Here is an 18,861-nt window from a genome sequence, read left to right as displayed (position 1 = left end):
GAGTTGGGGGATCCGGTGATTTCCACCAAGCAGGGATAAGTTTCTTTACGCAATTTATAATCAGCAGTAGAAGTGATCTTGTAGCTATGTTTTGTATCTTAGGCATGCCCAAGAAGAGCAAGGTGTACATTTGAGGAGTTAAGTCAAGTTCCGTTATTTCTGACATTTCGGAGAATATGGCCCCCCAATAAGCTGTGATAGCTGGACAGAGGTGGAGCATTGTGCCCTCCCGGCCGCACCCCCTCCAACATGAATTTGTAATGACAGGGTTAGTTTTGTGTAGACGGGCAGGGGTGAGGTTTCACCTACTCATAAGTTTGAAGTGCATCTCGTGAATGACAGCCGAGGAAGACGACTGCTTGGCAGTCTGGAATGCCCTCCTCCACTCTGCAGGGGGGGTATCCAAACCCGTCTCCCGGTCCCACGCCCGAGCATATGATGGGAGTGACTCCTCACTCCCTGCTACAAGGAGTTTGTACAAGAGTGAGATTGTGTGTCGGGGGGGGGGGGGGCCTGTTGCACACAAAGGAGTTCAAACTGGGTTAGTGTTCTGTTCATTTCGCTTTTATGCTTGTGTGTAGAGATGAAGTGTTTGATTTGCGCGCGCGCAAGAGAACCAGGAGGCAAAGAGCCTCCCATCCCAGTTCTAAAGAGATGTAAGAGAGGCTATATCGCTCTCTTCTAACACAAAATGTATGACCCCCTCCCTCAGGCTGTAAGCTTGTCTGTTGGCAGTTTTAGCGTGTGCTAAGGGAATCGCTGGGTGTTCCCTAATGGGGGTTAGTGGTGAATAGCGTGAGGAGATTTTATTTGTGGAGGAAAGTGCTCTATCCCAAACATGCAGCGTTTCATGCACGACCGGGTAGTGGTGTACTATCGTGGGCCTATAGTGTGGTTCTATCCACGCCATGGTGGCTGTATTTCCCCTACTGAAGATCTGGTTGACTAGATGGACCCAGGCCTTATCTGCGGTATTATGACTCCAGTCAATTATATGTTGTAAAATTGTCGCCCTGCTGTATATTTGAAGGTTTGGGAGGCCCAACCCACCCCTGTGTCTAGGTAAATGTAAGGTCTGTCTATTCACTCTGCTCCTCCCCCTCCATATGTAACTATCAATGGATTTTTGTAAAGAAGTAAGGTACGAGGAAGGTAAAGGGATGGGCAATGCTTGAAAAATATATAATACCCTTGGGAGAATGTTCATCTTTAAGATGCCCAGTCTTCCTAACCAGGATATTGGTTTATTACTCCAGGACTGGAGGTCTCTTGTAATTGCATCTCTGAGTGTTTGATAATTAAATGTGAAAAGGTCGCTCACGCTGCCCGCTAAGTTAATCCCTAGGTATTTCATTTTTCTTTTAGCTATACTGACATGAAGAGTGCTTTCTAAGTGTGTGATGATATGAGGAGGGGCCGATATATTGAGCAGTTCCGATTTTGTGATGTTTAAGTGGAAATTAGATACCTGTCCATATTCAGCCAGTTCATTGAGGATATTTGGGAGTGTAGATTCTGTCCCTGTCATAGTGAATAGGATATAGTCAGCGTACATGATAATTTTATGCTCTTTGTCTCCCACTGTAATACCTGCTAAGGATCGGTTAAGCCGAATTTTAACGGCTAGTGCCTCTATTGATAAAACAAAAGTAAAGGGGAAAGGGGGCATCCCTGGCGGGTGCCATAAGTAATTTGAAATGAATTTGAGAGGGTGCCATTAGTTCTAACCTTGGCGTTTGGGTTTGAATATAGCGAGAAGACCAGATTAAGAAATGGGGTACCAAAGTTCCTCTTCTTCATCACCTCCCTAAGGAAGTGCCAATCTACCCTGTCGAACGCCTTTTCGGGGTCCGACGAGAAAAGAGCTAGCAGTAGGGACTTGTGTTTGGCATAGCTGATGATATTGAGGACTCTGAGAGTATTGTCCCTGGCCTCTCGGCCAGGAACAAACCCCGCCTGGTCCGTGGAGACCAATCCTGGAAGGTATTTATTCAATCTGGACGCTAGGATTTTAGCCAATATCTTCACATCCGTATTTAGGAGCGAGATAGGTCTAAAATTACCCGGCTTGTCCGGCGTCTTCCCCGGTTTTGTTAATACTGTTATGTTGGCTTCGAGCATCGACGGTGGGAGAGATTTAGATGTGAATAGGTCATTGAACATAGTATGCATGTGGGGGATTAGGGTATCTTTGAATGTCTTATAGTACTTAGGGGTCAAGCCATCCGGGCCAGGACTTTTACCGGACGGCAGGTCCCCCACTGCTGTGAGGATCTCCTCGGACGAGAATGGGGAGTCAAGGGCCTCCGACTCCTCGGGGGAGAGCCGGGACAAGGGGAGGTCAGATAAATAAGCCGACGTGAGGGATTTTTTCCTATTTGAGTGATCCCTGGTGTCTAATGAAGGTGCGAGAGCATCAATGTTATATAGGTTGCTGTAATATTGACTGAGAATGTTTGCTATTCCCTTGCCATTTTGTGACGTCTCGCCATTTGACTTGGTTAGTGTGTGGATATATGTCTTAAGTCTTTTGCGTTTTGTTGCCCTCGCTAGTAGTTTACCGGGTTTATTACCCTGATCGTAATACATTTGTCTTAAGTGTAAGGCTTATTTTTGTGATTCAGCGTCCAGAATACCCCTGAGCTCCCTTTTAGCTTGTAGGTCATGAGAAATTTTAGGATCTAGGGGGTTCGCTTTGTGTATTTTCTCTAATTTATATATCGTGGATTGGGCCCTTTCATATTTGTCTCTTCTCTTACATCATTTTCGCTTTGATTTTTAATAACTCGCCTCTAACTACGCATTTATGCGCTTCCCAGTTAGTATAGAGTGAAGTGTCTGTGTGGGAATTAAAGGAGAAATATTCTGTTAAGGTTGTGTTAACCGAAGCTATTATCGTCGGGTCTAGTAGTAAATGGTCATCCAACCTCCTTATATTTTCTGTTAGTGGGATCTCTGGCGACTCTATTTCGCATGTTACCGGGGCATGATCAGTCCAGGAAATGGAACCTATGTTGCATGAGCGAACGACCGGGAGACAGGTGGAATCTGTAAACCAGTAGTCTATATGGGAATATTTATGGAACACGTTGGAAAAAAAACGTGTAGTCCCTACCTGAAGGGTGCAATGTTCTCCACACATCGTGCAGGTTTAGATCGGAGAGAGTATGCTTTATTGTTTTCAGTATGTTTTTCGGGATACAGGACTCAGTATTTGAGGTGTCAAGGACGGGACAGATTGGGATGTTGAAGTCACCCCCCAACATCACTGGACCCTTTGCATGGTCCAAAAGCAGTCTTGCTATTTTTTAAAAATATTATGTTGCTGGACATTGGGAGCATATACATTGAGTAAGGTAATCGGTCTCCCAAAGAGGAGGCCGGTAATTAGTAGGTATCTGCCGTCTGTGTCTTTATGTATTGTGGTTGGTTGAAAGACTGTAGTGTTGTGAAATAGTATGCCTACCCCGTTCTTTTTCTGGGGGCCGGACGCAAAGAAAGCAGTGGGATATGTGCTGTTGAGCTATTTTGGCTCTCTGCCTCTTTGGAAATGTGGAAAACTGAAAAAATATACAGAGGGCGACTCCTAGTGCAAATCAGTTGATACAGTTGTTAACCCCAAATAATCCCTTTAGAGAGATACTCACATATTATGGAGCACACTATAGTGCTAATGAGGCAAGCTGGGTATATTATGGTGGCCCAGCGCACATAACACTCTGGCAAGCAGTAGATCAATGTAGCAAATAAAAGATAGGAGACTCCAGAAGTATATCAAAATAAGTTTTATAAAAATAAATAAATGAACATAAAAACAATCAGTAAAACACGCTACGCATTTCTCAGAGCTCACCACTCTGTTTCCTCAGGCAAGTTCTACTGAGATATGACTGAAGTGTCCTATTTAAACCCAAAAAAACTAATTGGGACATTAGTTTTTTTGGGTTTAAATAGGAGACTTCAGTCATATCTCAGTAGAACTTGCCTGAGGAAACAGAGTGGTGAGCTCTGAGAAACGCGTAGCGTGTTTTACTGATTGTTTTTATGTTCATTTATTTATTTTTATTAAACTTATTTTGATATACTTCTGGAGTCTCCTATCTTTTACTTGCTACATTGATCTACTGCTTGCCAGAGTGTTATGTGCGCTGGGCCACCATAATATACCCAGCTTGCCTCATTAGCACTATAGTGTGCTCCATAATATGTAAGTATCTCTCTAAAGGGATTATTTGGGGTTAACAACTGTATCAACTGATTTGCACTAGGAGTCGCCCTCTGTATATTTTTTCAGTTTTCCAGATCTTTTCCATTCAAGAGGAGCAGCCCTTCTCATGGTGCACAGTTAACTGGGACACTGATAAGTTTCCAGACCATCTACCTAGGCATTATCATTGCCTTCACCACATGTGAGTACAAAATCTGCTAATATATATTATCTACTTACAAAAATTGGCTACACTAGGAGGCGCCCTTTCTTTTTTTGTCTTAATCTTTGGAAATGTGTCTCTTGGATAAAACAGATTGAGCTATGGGATTTAGATATTTCTCTGAGTGTAATAAAGCGCTTACCCGGGCTGTTGAGTCCGTGTACATTGACGGTGGTAAACGTTAGGTTGTGGTCCCGTTTATGGAAGTGTTTGGAGTTCATCTCTTGAAGATGGTGCGGGGAAGAGTTCGGGCGAGGGGAGAAAAAAAAAATTAAGGGGGAGAGGGAAGTGGAAAGGTGGGGGGGAGGAGAGGAGAGGGATTGGAGAGGTGACAAGAGAGAGAAGAAACGAAAGAAGAGGGAGAAATAGAAAAAGAGGAATAGAAAATGCGGAAAGGTGGTATAGGAGTGCTGCTAATAATAACAAAAAAAGAAAAGGAAGATAAGGTCGGTAGAAAAGCTTAGAGGTAGTATTAGGAGGAAAAAGTAGATCTGGTGAGGAACTAGAAGAGTTTCCCACCGCAGTGTACCTGTAAAAATAAGTACACTAATGGGGATGTGGCCCGGTGGCAAAAATGGGCCGCTTTGTGAGTTAGGTTATCTGGGTGTGTGGGCTAATAGATTAGTCCGCAACTATTAATCTATGTGTCTGGATTATGAATGCTATGTGATCTTGCAGTAACATATCAGATAGTGAGGACAGAATGTTTGTCTGCTGGTTATGTGTGAGGTTGTGTGCTGACTTTGTCATTCAGGTGGAGTCGAAACACATAGTGGGAGCCAGGTGTGTCTTGAATTCAGGCATTAGAGGAAAAGAGAGAAGGGTGTATAGGTATTTTTCAATTTGTTTAGTGCAACAAAATAATGCAGTAGAACACAGCACAACATAGCAGAAATAACATAACAATTTTGAAGTAACAACAACATCTCAACTGCCGCATAGCGCAATTTGTCCATGGAAGGATGCCCTCTCCTGCATCCTACCTTAGAAGCTGGCAGTAGCAACATGAGAAGAACAATGAGTGACTGAACTTAATAACTAGGATAGTCATGAGCAAGGTTCCCCTTTCTGTCCATGAGTTTAAACATTTCCAGTGCAAAACGCTCCAGCACAGTTGTGTGCAAATCAAGTGCATATGGGACAGTCATTTGTAGGTCATCTTATAAACCAATACACTCTTCAACAGTATATGACTGGTATAATAACACAGGGAGTGCTCTAATTAAGATAGCAAATGGTATAAAAGTTTTAACTAACAACCAAACGTTCACATAAACTGGTGGCTGTGAGCCAGCCTTTGATACTGTACCTTCCCCGGAATCTGCTGTATTCCTGCTGTTCTCAAATTAAAGTCAGCAAGAGGGATTGAACTTTTTCAGTTAACTAGCCGCGCTGCATTTTAGCACAGGAGAGAAAAAACAAACCAAGTGCAAGAACTCGTACCACCCTTGCTTGTTTGAGTACCCCACCACAACAAGCCTTGAGGGAGCTTGGGAGATCACACAATCCCCCCTTCTATAATGTCAGCCTTCAGACACCCTGGAGATGCCAGGTCTCTGTGAACTTGAGGTGGATTCAACTCCTGCTGAGGCTTGTGTACGCTGCAAATTTCCCTCACCTGGGCAAGGGGGTGTGGGAGTCTCTATGTCTAAAAGAGAGCAAAATCGCTGTCTTATAAATTGCCATTTTATTGTCCTTAGTTGCAATTATGGACACTGGGAACCCCCATCTATAGGGGATTTTGTGGTTCTGCAGTGAAGCTGTGATAAATGCCAATGCTCGGCGTTTCTGCAAAGTGGCAGGGCTTAAGTCACTGAAAATTTGTATATGGATACCCGCATGTTTGACAGGTTGCTTTGCTCTGGAATTTCTTAGGATGTCTTCTTTGTCAGGGAAGTGGAGGAGCTTCACAATGATATCCCTGGGAGGCGCTTTTGGTGGGGGTTTAGCCCGGAGGGCCCTGTGTGCCCTCTTAATATGGATTTCAGGAGCGTTTGGGGACCCCTTAATGGTGCAGAATAAATCCTGTAGATATCCAGCAATGGCAGCTGGGGCCACTGACTCAGGTACTCCCCTGATCCTCAAATTATTGCGGCGACTGCGGTTTTCTAAGTCCTCTATTTTGTCATTCAGGGTTTCAATTAAATTTTCATGGGAAGACACTGTGGCAGAAATAGTTTTCAGCTCAGATGCGGATGATGAGCTTTGCTCCTCTACATTAGACAAGCGACTTTTAAGCGTAGTGACATCTTTATGCAGGTCTTTGTAAAGTGCCCTTACTTCATGCATTGCAACTTTTATATCTTCTTTAGATGATAACATGCTTAAATCAGCTTTTGTAATGTAATCTGTGGGCATTTGTTCTGTGTTATGTACCTGGGCCTGCACCCTGGCCTGACTCTCCTCCACTGTGTCTGATTGTGCTGATAAGGCCTGCTCAACTGGCTTTAGATAGTGGCCCATCGTTTTAGTACCTGTGCCCTTCTCCATTTTGTTTAATTTCTTTTGTGGCATCACTGGCACACTGACTCGCCCTGTGGCTAGATGATTTGAACCAGCTAATCCGTTGTATGGGGTATAATTAAAGCGCCAGTCCCCTCAGACAGTTATTCTTTTCCTTTGAGCCACCTTCCGCTATTATGTACGGTCAGCTCTGGGACCACTTAGGCCTGTTAGAGGAGGCCTATGGAGTGGGTAAGTAAATTCAGCCAGCCGTCCCCCCCTCTCTAGTTTCTACTCGTGTACTTGCGTAAGCCAGTCAATTAGAGAATACATTTCTTACCGGACCTGTTGCTGTCCGTTGCGGTTAGTCTCTCAGGGGATATGGTGGTGCGCAGAGGGATGTTAATTGCGGAGAGGACAAGCTCCCCTACCAGTAAGTAAGTTCAGAGATTTGCCGGGTCATGCAGCTGCTGGTATGTGATCCCCGCAACGGGACTCCTCCGCTCTACAAATTACCGCCACATGGGTAAGCTGTGCAAGCGACTTTCACTGCTGTTATGTGAGGGGTCCATATACTGCGGCCAGCCGATCTAAGCCTCTCCGGTTTCTTGAATATGTCCAGCTCAGACTAGCATCCTATAAAAACTGTTACTGCATGGTGAAGGCACCACATGACAAGGTGCTTATAGCCCACAAGAGCCACCGGGCCTAAGAGCTCTGGTTTCACACCGCCATTCGGCTCTGTGGTTAGGCTCCGCCCCTTACACCAGAATTTTTATTGTTTTTAAAAGATAGATAATCCCTTTATTACCCACTCCCCAGTTTTGCATAACCAACACAGTTATATTAATATACTTTTAACCTCTGTGATTATCTTGTATCTAAGCCTCTGCAAACTGCCCCTTTGTTTCAGTTCTTTTGACAGACTTGCAGTTTAGCCAATCAGTGCCTGCTCACAGATAACTTCACGTGCATGAGTACAGTGTTATCTATATAAAAAACATGAACTAACACCCTCTAGTGGTGAAAAACTGTTAAAATGCATTCTGAAAAGAGGTGGCCTTCAAGGTCTAAGAAATTAGCATAGGAACCTCCTAGGTTAAGCTTTCAACTTAGAATACCAAGAGAACAAAGCAAATTTGGTGATAAAAGTAAATTGGAAAATTGTTTAAAATTACATGCCCTATCTGAATCATGAAAGTTTATTTTGGACTAGACTGTCCCTTTAACAGCTCCTTAGCAATCAGTGTTGACGAGTTTCACTGCATGCTTTTTCTCACTCAAGTCAATGTCAGGAGCGACGCTACAAGACTGTCACACTTGAAAGGCTGTATTTCTGTTCCACAGCATGGATTCCGGTAAGATTGTTTTGATTTTAATACACATGTATAAAAAGACGCTAGAAGACAGGGTCACAGTGTGACTCCTTTATCTTTATGGAATCAAGGGTTAATATCTCCTGAGGGGGATTATTGAACAGTAGGGTTTAATCATATTTGTTTTGTGATTTACGCTGCTTTATGTGTGAGATGTGTTTGGCTGTTTTGGAACATACAGGTCGCTCTTTTACTGTGAAAGTTGTGCAATTTATACGCTGGGCACGCTTTCTTCCTAGGGCAGGGGTGGTCCTGCTTTATGCACCATGTGACCGGGTGTGGTCAAGGTTTCCATTTCCTATTCCTGACCGAGTGACTACGGAGAGGAGCAAATTTTCTCAACACTGTCTGTGTCATAGGAGGTGGTGAGTGCCTCAGACATTGAGGGTATAGGTGCCAGTTTTTTCTCTTTGTTTAAAAAAAAAAAAACAAGATTAAAGATTTCTGGAGGATTCTGAGATTATAGAGGGGTATCCCTCTACTACAGAATCTGATACTTGTGTATTTTGTGAGGAGGCCCGTTTAGCCAGCCTGCTCAAATATGTTCCATATGCCGCAATAAGCTGTTTTCTTCATTTAATGTTGAGATGTTAGATGCCACTAAGCCTTCCGTCTCTGAGGACGCTTCGTCCCATGAGGTGTGTCCCCTACATTCATCTGATCCTACACATGCAGCTTCCCCTTGCACCACTAATCCTCCACCTGGAGGGGGCCTTTTTCCACGAGACGTTACTGCGCAATTCTGTATGGCGCTATCTGCAGCCTTCTGCCCTTTACCTAGCACTGCTACGCGCAAACGAATGGTTAATCCATGCACTCCTGCCCAGGGATCATCATGCAAAGTGTTGGTTGCATCTGATCAATCATCTGGGGATGCGGGTCCCTCTGAGGCTTCAGATTACGGACCTTCTGGGTCGCAAACTGCTGATTCTCTTCCTCCGGGAGAGGAAAATCTCACTTTTAGATTTAGAGTTGCTCGCCTGCGCCTTCTTCTAAGGGAGGTTTTGGCGGTTTTGGAGACTTTTGGGGCTGATCTCTTGGTCGAGTCTTAGAGTCCTAAATCAGATGGCGAAGGCTCTGAAGGCTTATCCTACTGGGTTAGTCCCAGTATATATATTCTACCCAGACTAATTTTTCCTAAGTGGTTCACATATCCTTCTTATGGGCGGGTGACTCCCTAGCAATGAGGGTAGTGTCCCAAGTCTGGGGTGGGCGGAGGCCCACTATTGCTCGTTGTTAACGATCCACACTAAGGGTGTGGTCATCCGGGACAGATGTTATCTGCAGACATTCCCTGTTTGGGGATATGGTCTCTTCATCTGAGGGATTTCAGATGTTGAAGTTGAAGGGGGGCACCGGATAGAGATCTCATGGTGTCTCATCTTGATACAAGTACTCAGTTTGGCTGAGGTGCAAGGATCCTCAGGCGGAGCTAATGGAGGCATTAGCAGTGTCTTGGAGGTTCAATTTATGTTTCCCTGTCCACAATTGCCACTCCTTCCTCGAGTGGTGGCTCGATCTAGCGGGAGCAGGTGTCAATGACACTCCTTGCTCCATCGCTGCTGCGAAGAAGGTGTTTCCTGGATTAAGTGGGGATTTCATCTTATCCTCCAAGAGGGTTCCTTGTTGAAGGGACCTGCGGGTACATGGCCTTTTCTTCATCATACCTGATTCACTGAAGACTGCGGGATTTTTATGTTTAGTCTTATTCAGAGAGGGTTCCCTGAGAGTGTTATGATACTATCATTCATGTAAGTCTGTTACTCATCACACCTATCATAAGGTGTGGAGGACCTACTTATTTCTGGAAGAGCGTGTTTTGTCCTGGCACAGGATTCAAGGTTGCCAGGCATTTTTCCTTTCTCCAGGTCAGTCTGGAGAAGGGCCTCTTAGCTAGTTCCTTGATGGGACAGTGTTGGTCCTGTCTGTTTTACTGCAGAAGAGGCTTGCTAAGCTTACGGATGCATAGTCTTTGGTTAAGGCTCTGACTAGTATCAGGCCGGTGTTTAAATCTGATGCTCCTTCTGGGAGCTTAAATCTTGTCCTTAATGTTTTTAACATCACGTATCTTGGAAGGTTCATTTCTTTTGATTATTGCTCTGCGCTCAGAGTTTCTGTGATTGCTGCCTTGCAATGCATCCCTCCTTATCTGGTGTTTCTTGCTGATGAGATAAGGATTTCTTCCTAAGGATGTGTCAGATTGCACCTTCATCAGGAAGAGATGGTTCCTTCCTTATGTTCTAATCCTTCTTCATCAAAGGAACGTTTTCTGCATAATATGGATGTAGTCATGTCTTGAAATTCTTCAGGCTACGACGGAATTTAGACAAACGTATTATCTGTTTGTCATTGGTTCTGGGAAACGTGGGGGTCAGAGGGCCTCTTCGTCTTCCTTGTATTTTTGTTTGAGGAGTTTTATCCGCTTAGCATGTGACACAACGGGACATAGGCCGCCTCAGAGGATTACGGATCATTCTACGTGAGCAGTGGCTTCCTCTTGGGCCTTCAAAGATGAGGCCTCTATGGATTTTTTCAAAATATTACAAGTTTGAGGTTTTTGCTTCTGCTGAAGCAGCCTTCGGGAGAAAGGTTTTGCAGGCTGTGGTGCCTTCAGATTAGGGGCCGCCTCTCCTTTTACCCTCACGTCAGCATTCAGTATCCTCTGGAGCTTGGGTATTATTTCCCACAAGTAAGGAATGCAGCTGTGGACTCTCCTTATATTAAGAAGGAAAACATAAATTATGCTTACCAGATTTCCTTTTCTTCTGTATAGGGAGAGTCAACAGCTCCCGTCCGTGTTCTCCGATGGGCGGCCCTAAATTTGTATTTATTCTTCTGGCATCTTTTTCACCCTGATATTTCTCCTACTGTTCCTTGTTCCCATGGCAGAATGACTGGGGGATGAGGGAAGTGTGGGGGGGGGGAGGTATTTAAGCCTTTGGCTGGGGTGTCTTTGCCTCCTCCTGGTGACCAGGTTCTGTATTTGCCACAAGTAAATGAAATTGTAGAAAAAAATGACAATGTAGAAAGTGTTTGGGTAACTATAGAAACTGAAGGGAAACAGGTGTTTAGAATAGGAGTAGTATATAGACCACCATTACAGGATGAAGCATCAGACAATTTATTAATTGATGAAATAGCCAAAATTACAATGAAGGGCAATGTTATTGTAGTGGGGGACTTTAATATGCCTGATGTAGACTGGGAAGTACCTGTTGCCAAATCAACTAGAAGTAAATATATCCTGGAATCTTTACAAGGGGAATCTCTTGAGCAACTAGTAAAAGAACCAACACGAAAAGGAACTATATTAGATTTAGTACTTACAAACAGTGATATAGTATCTGAGGTGTCTGTGGGTGAGAACTTAGGCTCTAGTGATCATCAGTCTGTATGGTTTAATATTCAGGCAAAGGTACTAAGCAACCATAGTAAAACAAAAGTCTTAGACTTTAGATCAACTGATTTTTCTTACATGGGCAGATACCTAGATGAATCCCTAAAAGGGATGGCACAGATTACAGGAGTACAAGAACAGTGGGGATATTTTAAAAATGCTATTCTAGATGCAACTAAACACTGTATTAGGCTTGTTTGTAAAAGTAAAAGAAAACCAATATGGTTTTCAAGAGAAGTAGCACATGCAGTTAAGACAAAAAAGACAGTCTATAAAAAATTCAAACGCACTGGCTCAGAAGAGGATAAAGAAAAATGGAGAACCCATCAAAAGATGACAACACAGTTAATCAGAAAGGCTAAAGCTGATGCAGAAGAGAAAATAGCACAATCTGTAAAAAACGGTGACAAAACATTCTTTAGATATATCAGTGAAAAGAGAAAAACTAACAGAGGGATAGTTAGACTCAAGAATGAGGATAGAGTATTGGAAGAAGATAAACAAATAGCAAACTGTTTAAATGATTACTTTTGTTCAGTCTTTACAACAGATGGTAAAGATAGTGAGATTCTATTAAGGGATGTTACTGTAAATAATAATGTGAGTAGTACTTTTCTTTTTACAGAGGAAGAGGTTTCAAGGGCTTTATCAAAATTAAAAGTTAATAAGTCGGTGGGTCCAGATAATATTCATCCAAGAGTTCTAAGAGAACTTCGATCCGTAATAGCTACTCCATTAGCTGATTTATTTAATCAGTCACTTCTAACAGGAGATGTTCCAAAAGACTGGAAAATTGCCAATGTAGTCCCTCTTCATAAAAAGGGTAGTAGGGAAGATTCTGCTAACTATAGGCCAGTCAGTTTGACCTCAATTGCAGGGAAATTAATGGAAACTCTTTTAAAGGAAAGACTTGTATCTTTCATTCAGACAAACAACTTAGAAGACAAAGGACAGCATGTTTTCACTGCTGGAAGATCATGCCTGACTAATCTAATTGATTTCTTTGACCATGTAACTAAAATAATAGACCAGGGAGGAGCCGTAGATGTTGCATATCTAGACTTTAGCAAAGCATTTGACACCGTCCCACACAACAAACTTATTCACAAAATGTATTGCCTTGGAATAGATGCTAAGGCCTAGATTTGGAGTTTGGCGGTAGATGGGCTGTTAACGCTCCGCGGGCTTTTTTCTGGCCGCACCATAAAATTAACTCTGGTATCGAGAGTTCAAAAAAATGCTGCGTTAGGCTCCAAAAAAGGAGCGTAGAGCATTTTTACTGCAAATGCAACTCTCGATACCAGAGTTGCTTACGGATGCGGCCAGCCTCAAAAACGTGCTCGTGCACGATTCTCCCATAGGAAACAATGGGGCTGTTTGAGCTGAAAAAAAACCTAACACCTGCAAAAAAGCAGCGTTCAGCTCCTAACGCAGCCCCATTGTTTCCTATGGGGAAACACTTCCTACGTCTGCACCTAACACTCTAACATGTACCCCGAGTCTAAACACCCCTACCCTTACACTTATTAACCCCTAATCTGCCGCCCCCGCTATCGCTGACCCCTGCATTATATTATTAACCCCTAATCTTCCGCTCCGTAAACCGCCGCAACTTACATTATCCCTATGTACCCCTAATCTGCTGCCCCTAACACCGCCGACCCCTATATTATATTTATTAACCCCTAACCTGCCCCCCACAACGTCGCCGCCAGCTACTTACAATAATTAACCCCTAATCTGCCGAGCGGACCTGAGCGCTACTATAATAAAGTTATTAACCCCTAATCCGCCTCACTAACCCTATCATAAATAGTATTAACCCCTAATCTGCCCTCCCTAACATCGCCGACACCTAACTTCAATTATTAACCCCTAATCTGACGACCGGAGCTCATCGCTATTCTAATAAATGTATTAACCCCTAAAGCTAAGTCTAACCCTAACACTAACACCCCCCTAAGTTAAATATAATTTACATCTAACGAAATTAATTAACTCTTATTAAATAAATTATTCCTATTTAAAGCTAAATACTTACCTGTAAAATAAATCCTAATATAGCTACAATATAAATTATAATTACATTGTAGCTATTTTAGGATTAATATTTATTTTACAGGCAACTTTGTAATTATTTTAACCAGGTACAATAGCTATTAAATAGTTAAGAACTATTTAATAGTTACCTAGTTAAAATAATAACAAAATTACCTGTAAAATAAGTCCTAACCTAAGTTATAATTAAACCTAACACTACCCTATCAATAAATTAATTAAATAAAATACCTACAATTACCTACAATTAACCTAACACTACACTATCAATAAATAAATTAAATACAATTGCTACAAATAACTACAATTACATAAACTAACTAAAGTACAAAAAATAAAAAAGAACTAAGTTACAAAAAATAAAAAAATATTTACAAACATAAGAAAAATATTACAACAATTTTAAACTAATTACACCTACTCTAAGCCCCCTAATAAAATAAAAAAAGACCCCCAAAATAAAAAAATTCCCTACCCTATTCTAAATTAATAAATGTAAAAGCTCTTTTACCTTACCAGCCCTGAACAGGGCCCTTTGCGGGGCATGCCCCAAGAAAATCAGCTCTTTTGCCTGTAAAAAAAAACATACAATACCCCCCCCAACATTACAACCCACCACCCACATACCCCTAATCTAACCCAAACCCCCCTTAAATAAACCTAACACTAAGCCCCTGAAGATCTTCCTACCTTGTCTTCACCATCCAGGTATCACCGATCCGTCCTGGCATCCGGTGCTGAAGAGGTCCAGAAGAGGGTCCAAAGTCTTCCTCCTATCCGGCAAGAAGAGGACATCCGGACCGGCAAACATCTTCTCCAAGCGGCATCTTCGATCTTCTTCCATCCGGTGCGGAGCGGGTCCATCTTGAAGCAGCCGACGCGGATCCATCCTCTTCTTCAGCCAATCAGAATCAAGTTCAATCATATTGGCTGATCCAATCAGCCAATCAGATTGAGCTCGCATTCTATTGATCGGAACAGCCAATAGAATGTGAGCTCAATCTGATTGGCTGATTGGATCAGCCAATAGGATTGAACTTGATTCTGATTGGCTGATTCCATCAGCCAATCAGAATATTCCTACCTTAATTCGAGGGACGCCATCTTGGATGACGTCCCTTAAAGGAACCGTCATTCATCGGGAGACGCCGGAAGAAGAGGATGGATCCGCGTCGGCTGCTTCAAGATGGACCCGCTCCGCACCAAATGGAAGAAGATCGAAGATGCCGCTTGGAGAAGATGTTTGCCGGTCCGGATGTCCTCTTCTTGCCGGATAGGAGGAAGACTTTGGACCCTCTTCTGGACCTCTTTAGCACCGGATGCCAGGACGGATCGGTGATACCTGGATGGTGAAGACAAGGTAGGAAGATCTTCAGGGGCTTAGTGTTAGGTTTATTTAAGGGGGGTTTGGGTTAGATTAGGGGTATGTGGGTGGTGGGTTGTAATGTTGGGGGGGGTATTGTATGTTTTTTTTTTTACAGGCAAAAGAGCTGATTTTCTTGGGGCATGCCCCGCAAAGGGCCCTGTTCAGGGCTGGTAAGGTAAAAGAGCTTTTAACTCTATTAATTTAGAATAGGGTAGGGCATTTTTTTATTTTGGCGGTCTTTGTTATTTTATTAGGGGGCTTAAAGTAGGTGTAATTAGTTTAAAATTGTTGTAATATTTTTCTTATGTTTGTAAATATTTTTTTATTTTTTGTAACTTAGTTCTTTTTTATTTTTTGTACTTTAGTTAGTTTATGTAATTGTAGTTATTTGTAGCAATTGTATTTAATTTATTTATTGATAGTGTAGTGTTAGGTTAATTGTAGGTATTTTATTTAATTAATTTATTGATAGGGTAGTGTTAGGTTTAATTATAACTTAGGTTAGGACTTATTTTACAGGTAATTTTGTTATTATTTTAACTAGGTAACTATTAAATAGTTCTTAACTATTTAATAGCTATTGTACCTGGTTAAAATAATTACAAAGTTGCCTGTAAAATAAATATTAATCCTAAAATAGCTACAATATAATTATAATTTATATTGTAGCTATATTAGGGTTTATTTTACAGGTAAGTATTTAGCTTTAAATAGGAATAATTTATTTAATAAGAGTTAATTAATTTCATTAGATTTAAATTATATTTAAGTTAGGGGGGTGTTAGTGTTAGGGTTAGACTTAGCTTTAGGGGTTAATCCATTTATTATAGTAGCGGTGAGCTCCGGTCCTCAGATTAGGGGTTAATAATTGAAGTTAGGTGTCGGCTATGTTAGGGAGGGCAGATTAGGGGTTAATACTATTTATGATAGGGTTAGTGAGGCGGATTAGGGGTTAATAACTTTATTATAGTAGCGCTCAGGTCCGCTCGGCAGATTAGGGGTTAATAAGTGTAGGCAGGTGTCGGCGACGTTGAGGGGGGCAGATTAGGGGTTAATAAATATAATATAGGGGTCGGCGGTGTTAGGGGCAGCAGATTAGGGGTACATAAGGATAACGTAGGTGGCGGCGCTTTGCGGTCGGCAGATTAGGGGTTAATTATTGTAAGTAGCTGGCGGCGACGTTGTGGGGGGCAGGTTAGGGGTTAATAAATGTAATACAGGGGTCGGCGGGGTTAGGGGCAGCAGATTAGGGGTACATAAGTATAACGTAGGTGGCGGTCGGCAGATTAGGGGTTAAAAAATTTTAATCGAGTGGCGGCGATGTGGGGGGACCTCGGTTTAGGGGTACATAGGTAGTTTATGGGTGTTAGTGTACTTTAGGGTACAGTAGTTAAGAGCTTTATGAACCGGCGTTAGCCCAGAAAGCTCTTAACTCCTGCTTTTTTACGGCGGCTGGAGTTTTGCCGTTAGAGCTCTAACGCTCACTTCAGAAACGACTCTAAATACCGGCGTTAGAAAGATCCCATTGAAAAGATAGGATACGCAATTGACGTAAGGGGATCTGCGGTATGGAAAAGTCGCGGCTGAAAAGTGAGCGTTAGACCCTTTAATCACTGACTCCAAATACCGGCGGTAGCCTAAAACCAGCGTTAGGAGCCTCTAACGCTGGTTTTCACGGCTACCGCCAAACTCTAAATCTAGCCGTAAGATTGTTAAGTGGGTAGAATGCTGGCTTAAAGATAGACGACAGAGGGTTTCAATTAATGGAGTACATTCAAATGAGGCATCAGTTACTAGTGGTGTTCCCCAAGGGTCAGTTCTTGGGCCTGTTTTGTTTAACATGTTCATAAGTGATATTGGAAGTGGGCTTAAGGGGAAGGTTTGCTTGTTTGCTGATGATACAAAAATTTGTAACAGGGTAGATGTTCCAGGAGGAGTTGATCAAATGAACTGTGATATTAATAAACTAGAGGACTGGTCAAATAAATGGGATCTGAAATTTAATATTACCAAGAGCAAAATTATGCATACAGGATCCAAAAACCCAAAGGCCAATTATAGTCTCAATGGTACATTACTGACTGTAATTAAAGAAGAAAGGGATTTGGGAATTATTATTTCAGATGATTTAAAATCTGGTACACAATGCCGCAGTGCAGCCAGCAAGGCCAGTCAAATGCTTGGTTGCATTGGGAGAGGTTTTAGTAGCAGAAATAGCAAGGTTCTTATGCCACTTTACAGATCATTAGTTAGACCAAATATGGAATACTGTGTACAGTTCTGGAGACCATATCTTCAGACAGATATAAATAAACTAGAAGCTGTCCAAAGGAGGGCTACTAAAATGGTACATGGTCTAAAATATAAAACGTACAAAGAAAGACTCTATGATCTAAATATGTATAGTTTAGAGGATAGAAGGGAAAGAGGTGACATGATAGAAACCTTCAAATATATGAAGGGACTTAATAAAAAAGAAGCTGAAAGCGTTTTTCACAAAAAAATAAATGCCAAAACAAGGGGTCACAATCTAAAGTTAGAGGGTAGTAGATTCAGGAGAAATTTGAGGAAGCATTTTTTTACAGAAAGGGTGGTGGATTCATGGAATAAACTTCCATTTGAGGTGGTAAACACAAAGACTGTAAAGGAATTTAAAAATGCCTGGGACATGCATAAGGCTATCCTAAGGAAAAAGTAACATGTAATATGGGTAGACTTGATGGGCCTTTTTGGTTCTTATCTACCGTCAAATTCTATGTTTCTATGTTTCTAAATCACACTATAAAGCCTGGGTACATTTACACACAGATGTGTACTTATTAAATTACACTATAAAGCCTGGGTACATTTACACACAGATGTGTACTTATTAAATCACACTATAAAGCCTGGGTACATTTACACACAGATGTACTTATTAAATCACACTATAAAGCCTGGGTACATTTACACACAGATGTATTTTTAAATCACACTATAAAGCCTGGGTACATTTACACACATATATACTTATTAAATCACACTATAAAGCCTGGGTACATTTACACACAGATATGTACTTATTACAGCACACTATAAAGCCTGGATACATTTACACGCAGATGTACTTATTAAATCACACTATAAAGCCTGGGTACATTTACACACATATGTACTTATTACATCACACTATAAAGCCTGGATACATTTACACGCAGATGTACTTATTAAATCACACTATAAAGTCTGGATACATTTACGCACATATGTATTTTTTAAATCACACTATAAAGCCTGGGTACATTACACACAGATGTGTACTTATTAAGTCACACTATAAAGCCTGGTTACATTACACACAGATGTGTACTTATTAAGTCACACTATAAAGCCTGGTTACATTACACACAGATGTACTTATTAAATCACACTATAAAGCCTGGGCACATTTACACACAGATATGTACTTATTAAATCACTATAAAGCCTGGGTACATTTACACACATATGTACTTATTAAATCACACTATAAAGCCTGGGTACATTTACACACATATTTACTTATTAAATCACACTATAAAGCCTGGGTAAATTTACACACAGATATGTACTTATTAAATCACACTATAAAGCCTGGGTACATTTACACACATATGTACTTATTAAATCACACTATAAAGCCTGGGTACATTTACACACAGATATGTACTTATTAAATCACACTATAAAGCCTTGGTACATTTACACACAGATGTATTTTTAAATCACACTTTAAAGCCTGGGTACATTTACACACAGATGTACTTATTAAAT

At 41.6% G+C, this 18,861-nt stretch overlaps 1 protein-coding gene across 1 annotated transcript in view; it reads right to left on the bottom strand.

The window, feature by feature from the left end:
- The window catches only part of LOC128661304 (zinc finger protein 845-like), a 271,855-nt gene that overhangs the window by 95,029 nt on the left and 157,965 nt on the right, over positions 1-18,861 (bottom strand). Inside the window, exon 4 of the mRNA XM_053715575.1 lies at positions 6,114-6,875. Within this exon, the coding sequence (XP_053571550.1) occupies positions 6,114-6,875 (762 nt within the window). The remainder of the gene's footprint in view (positions 1-6,113; positions 6,876-18,861) is intronic.

The sequence above is a fragment of the Bombina bombina genome, chromosome 5 (assembly GCF_027579735.1).
Source record: "Bombina bombina isolate aBomBom1 chromosome 5, aBomBom1.pri, whole genome shotgun sequence".
Lineage (NCBI taxonomy): Eukaryota > Metazoa > Chordata > Amphibia > Anura > Bombinatoridae > Bombina > Bombina bombina.
Note: the sequence above shows the minus strand (reverse complement) of the source record. Positions and strands in the feature narration are given on the sequence as shown.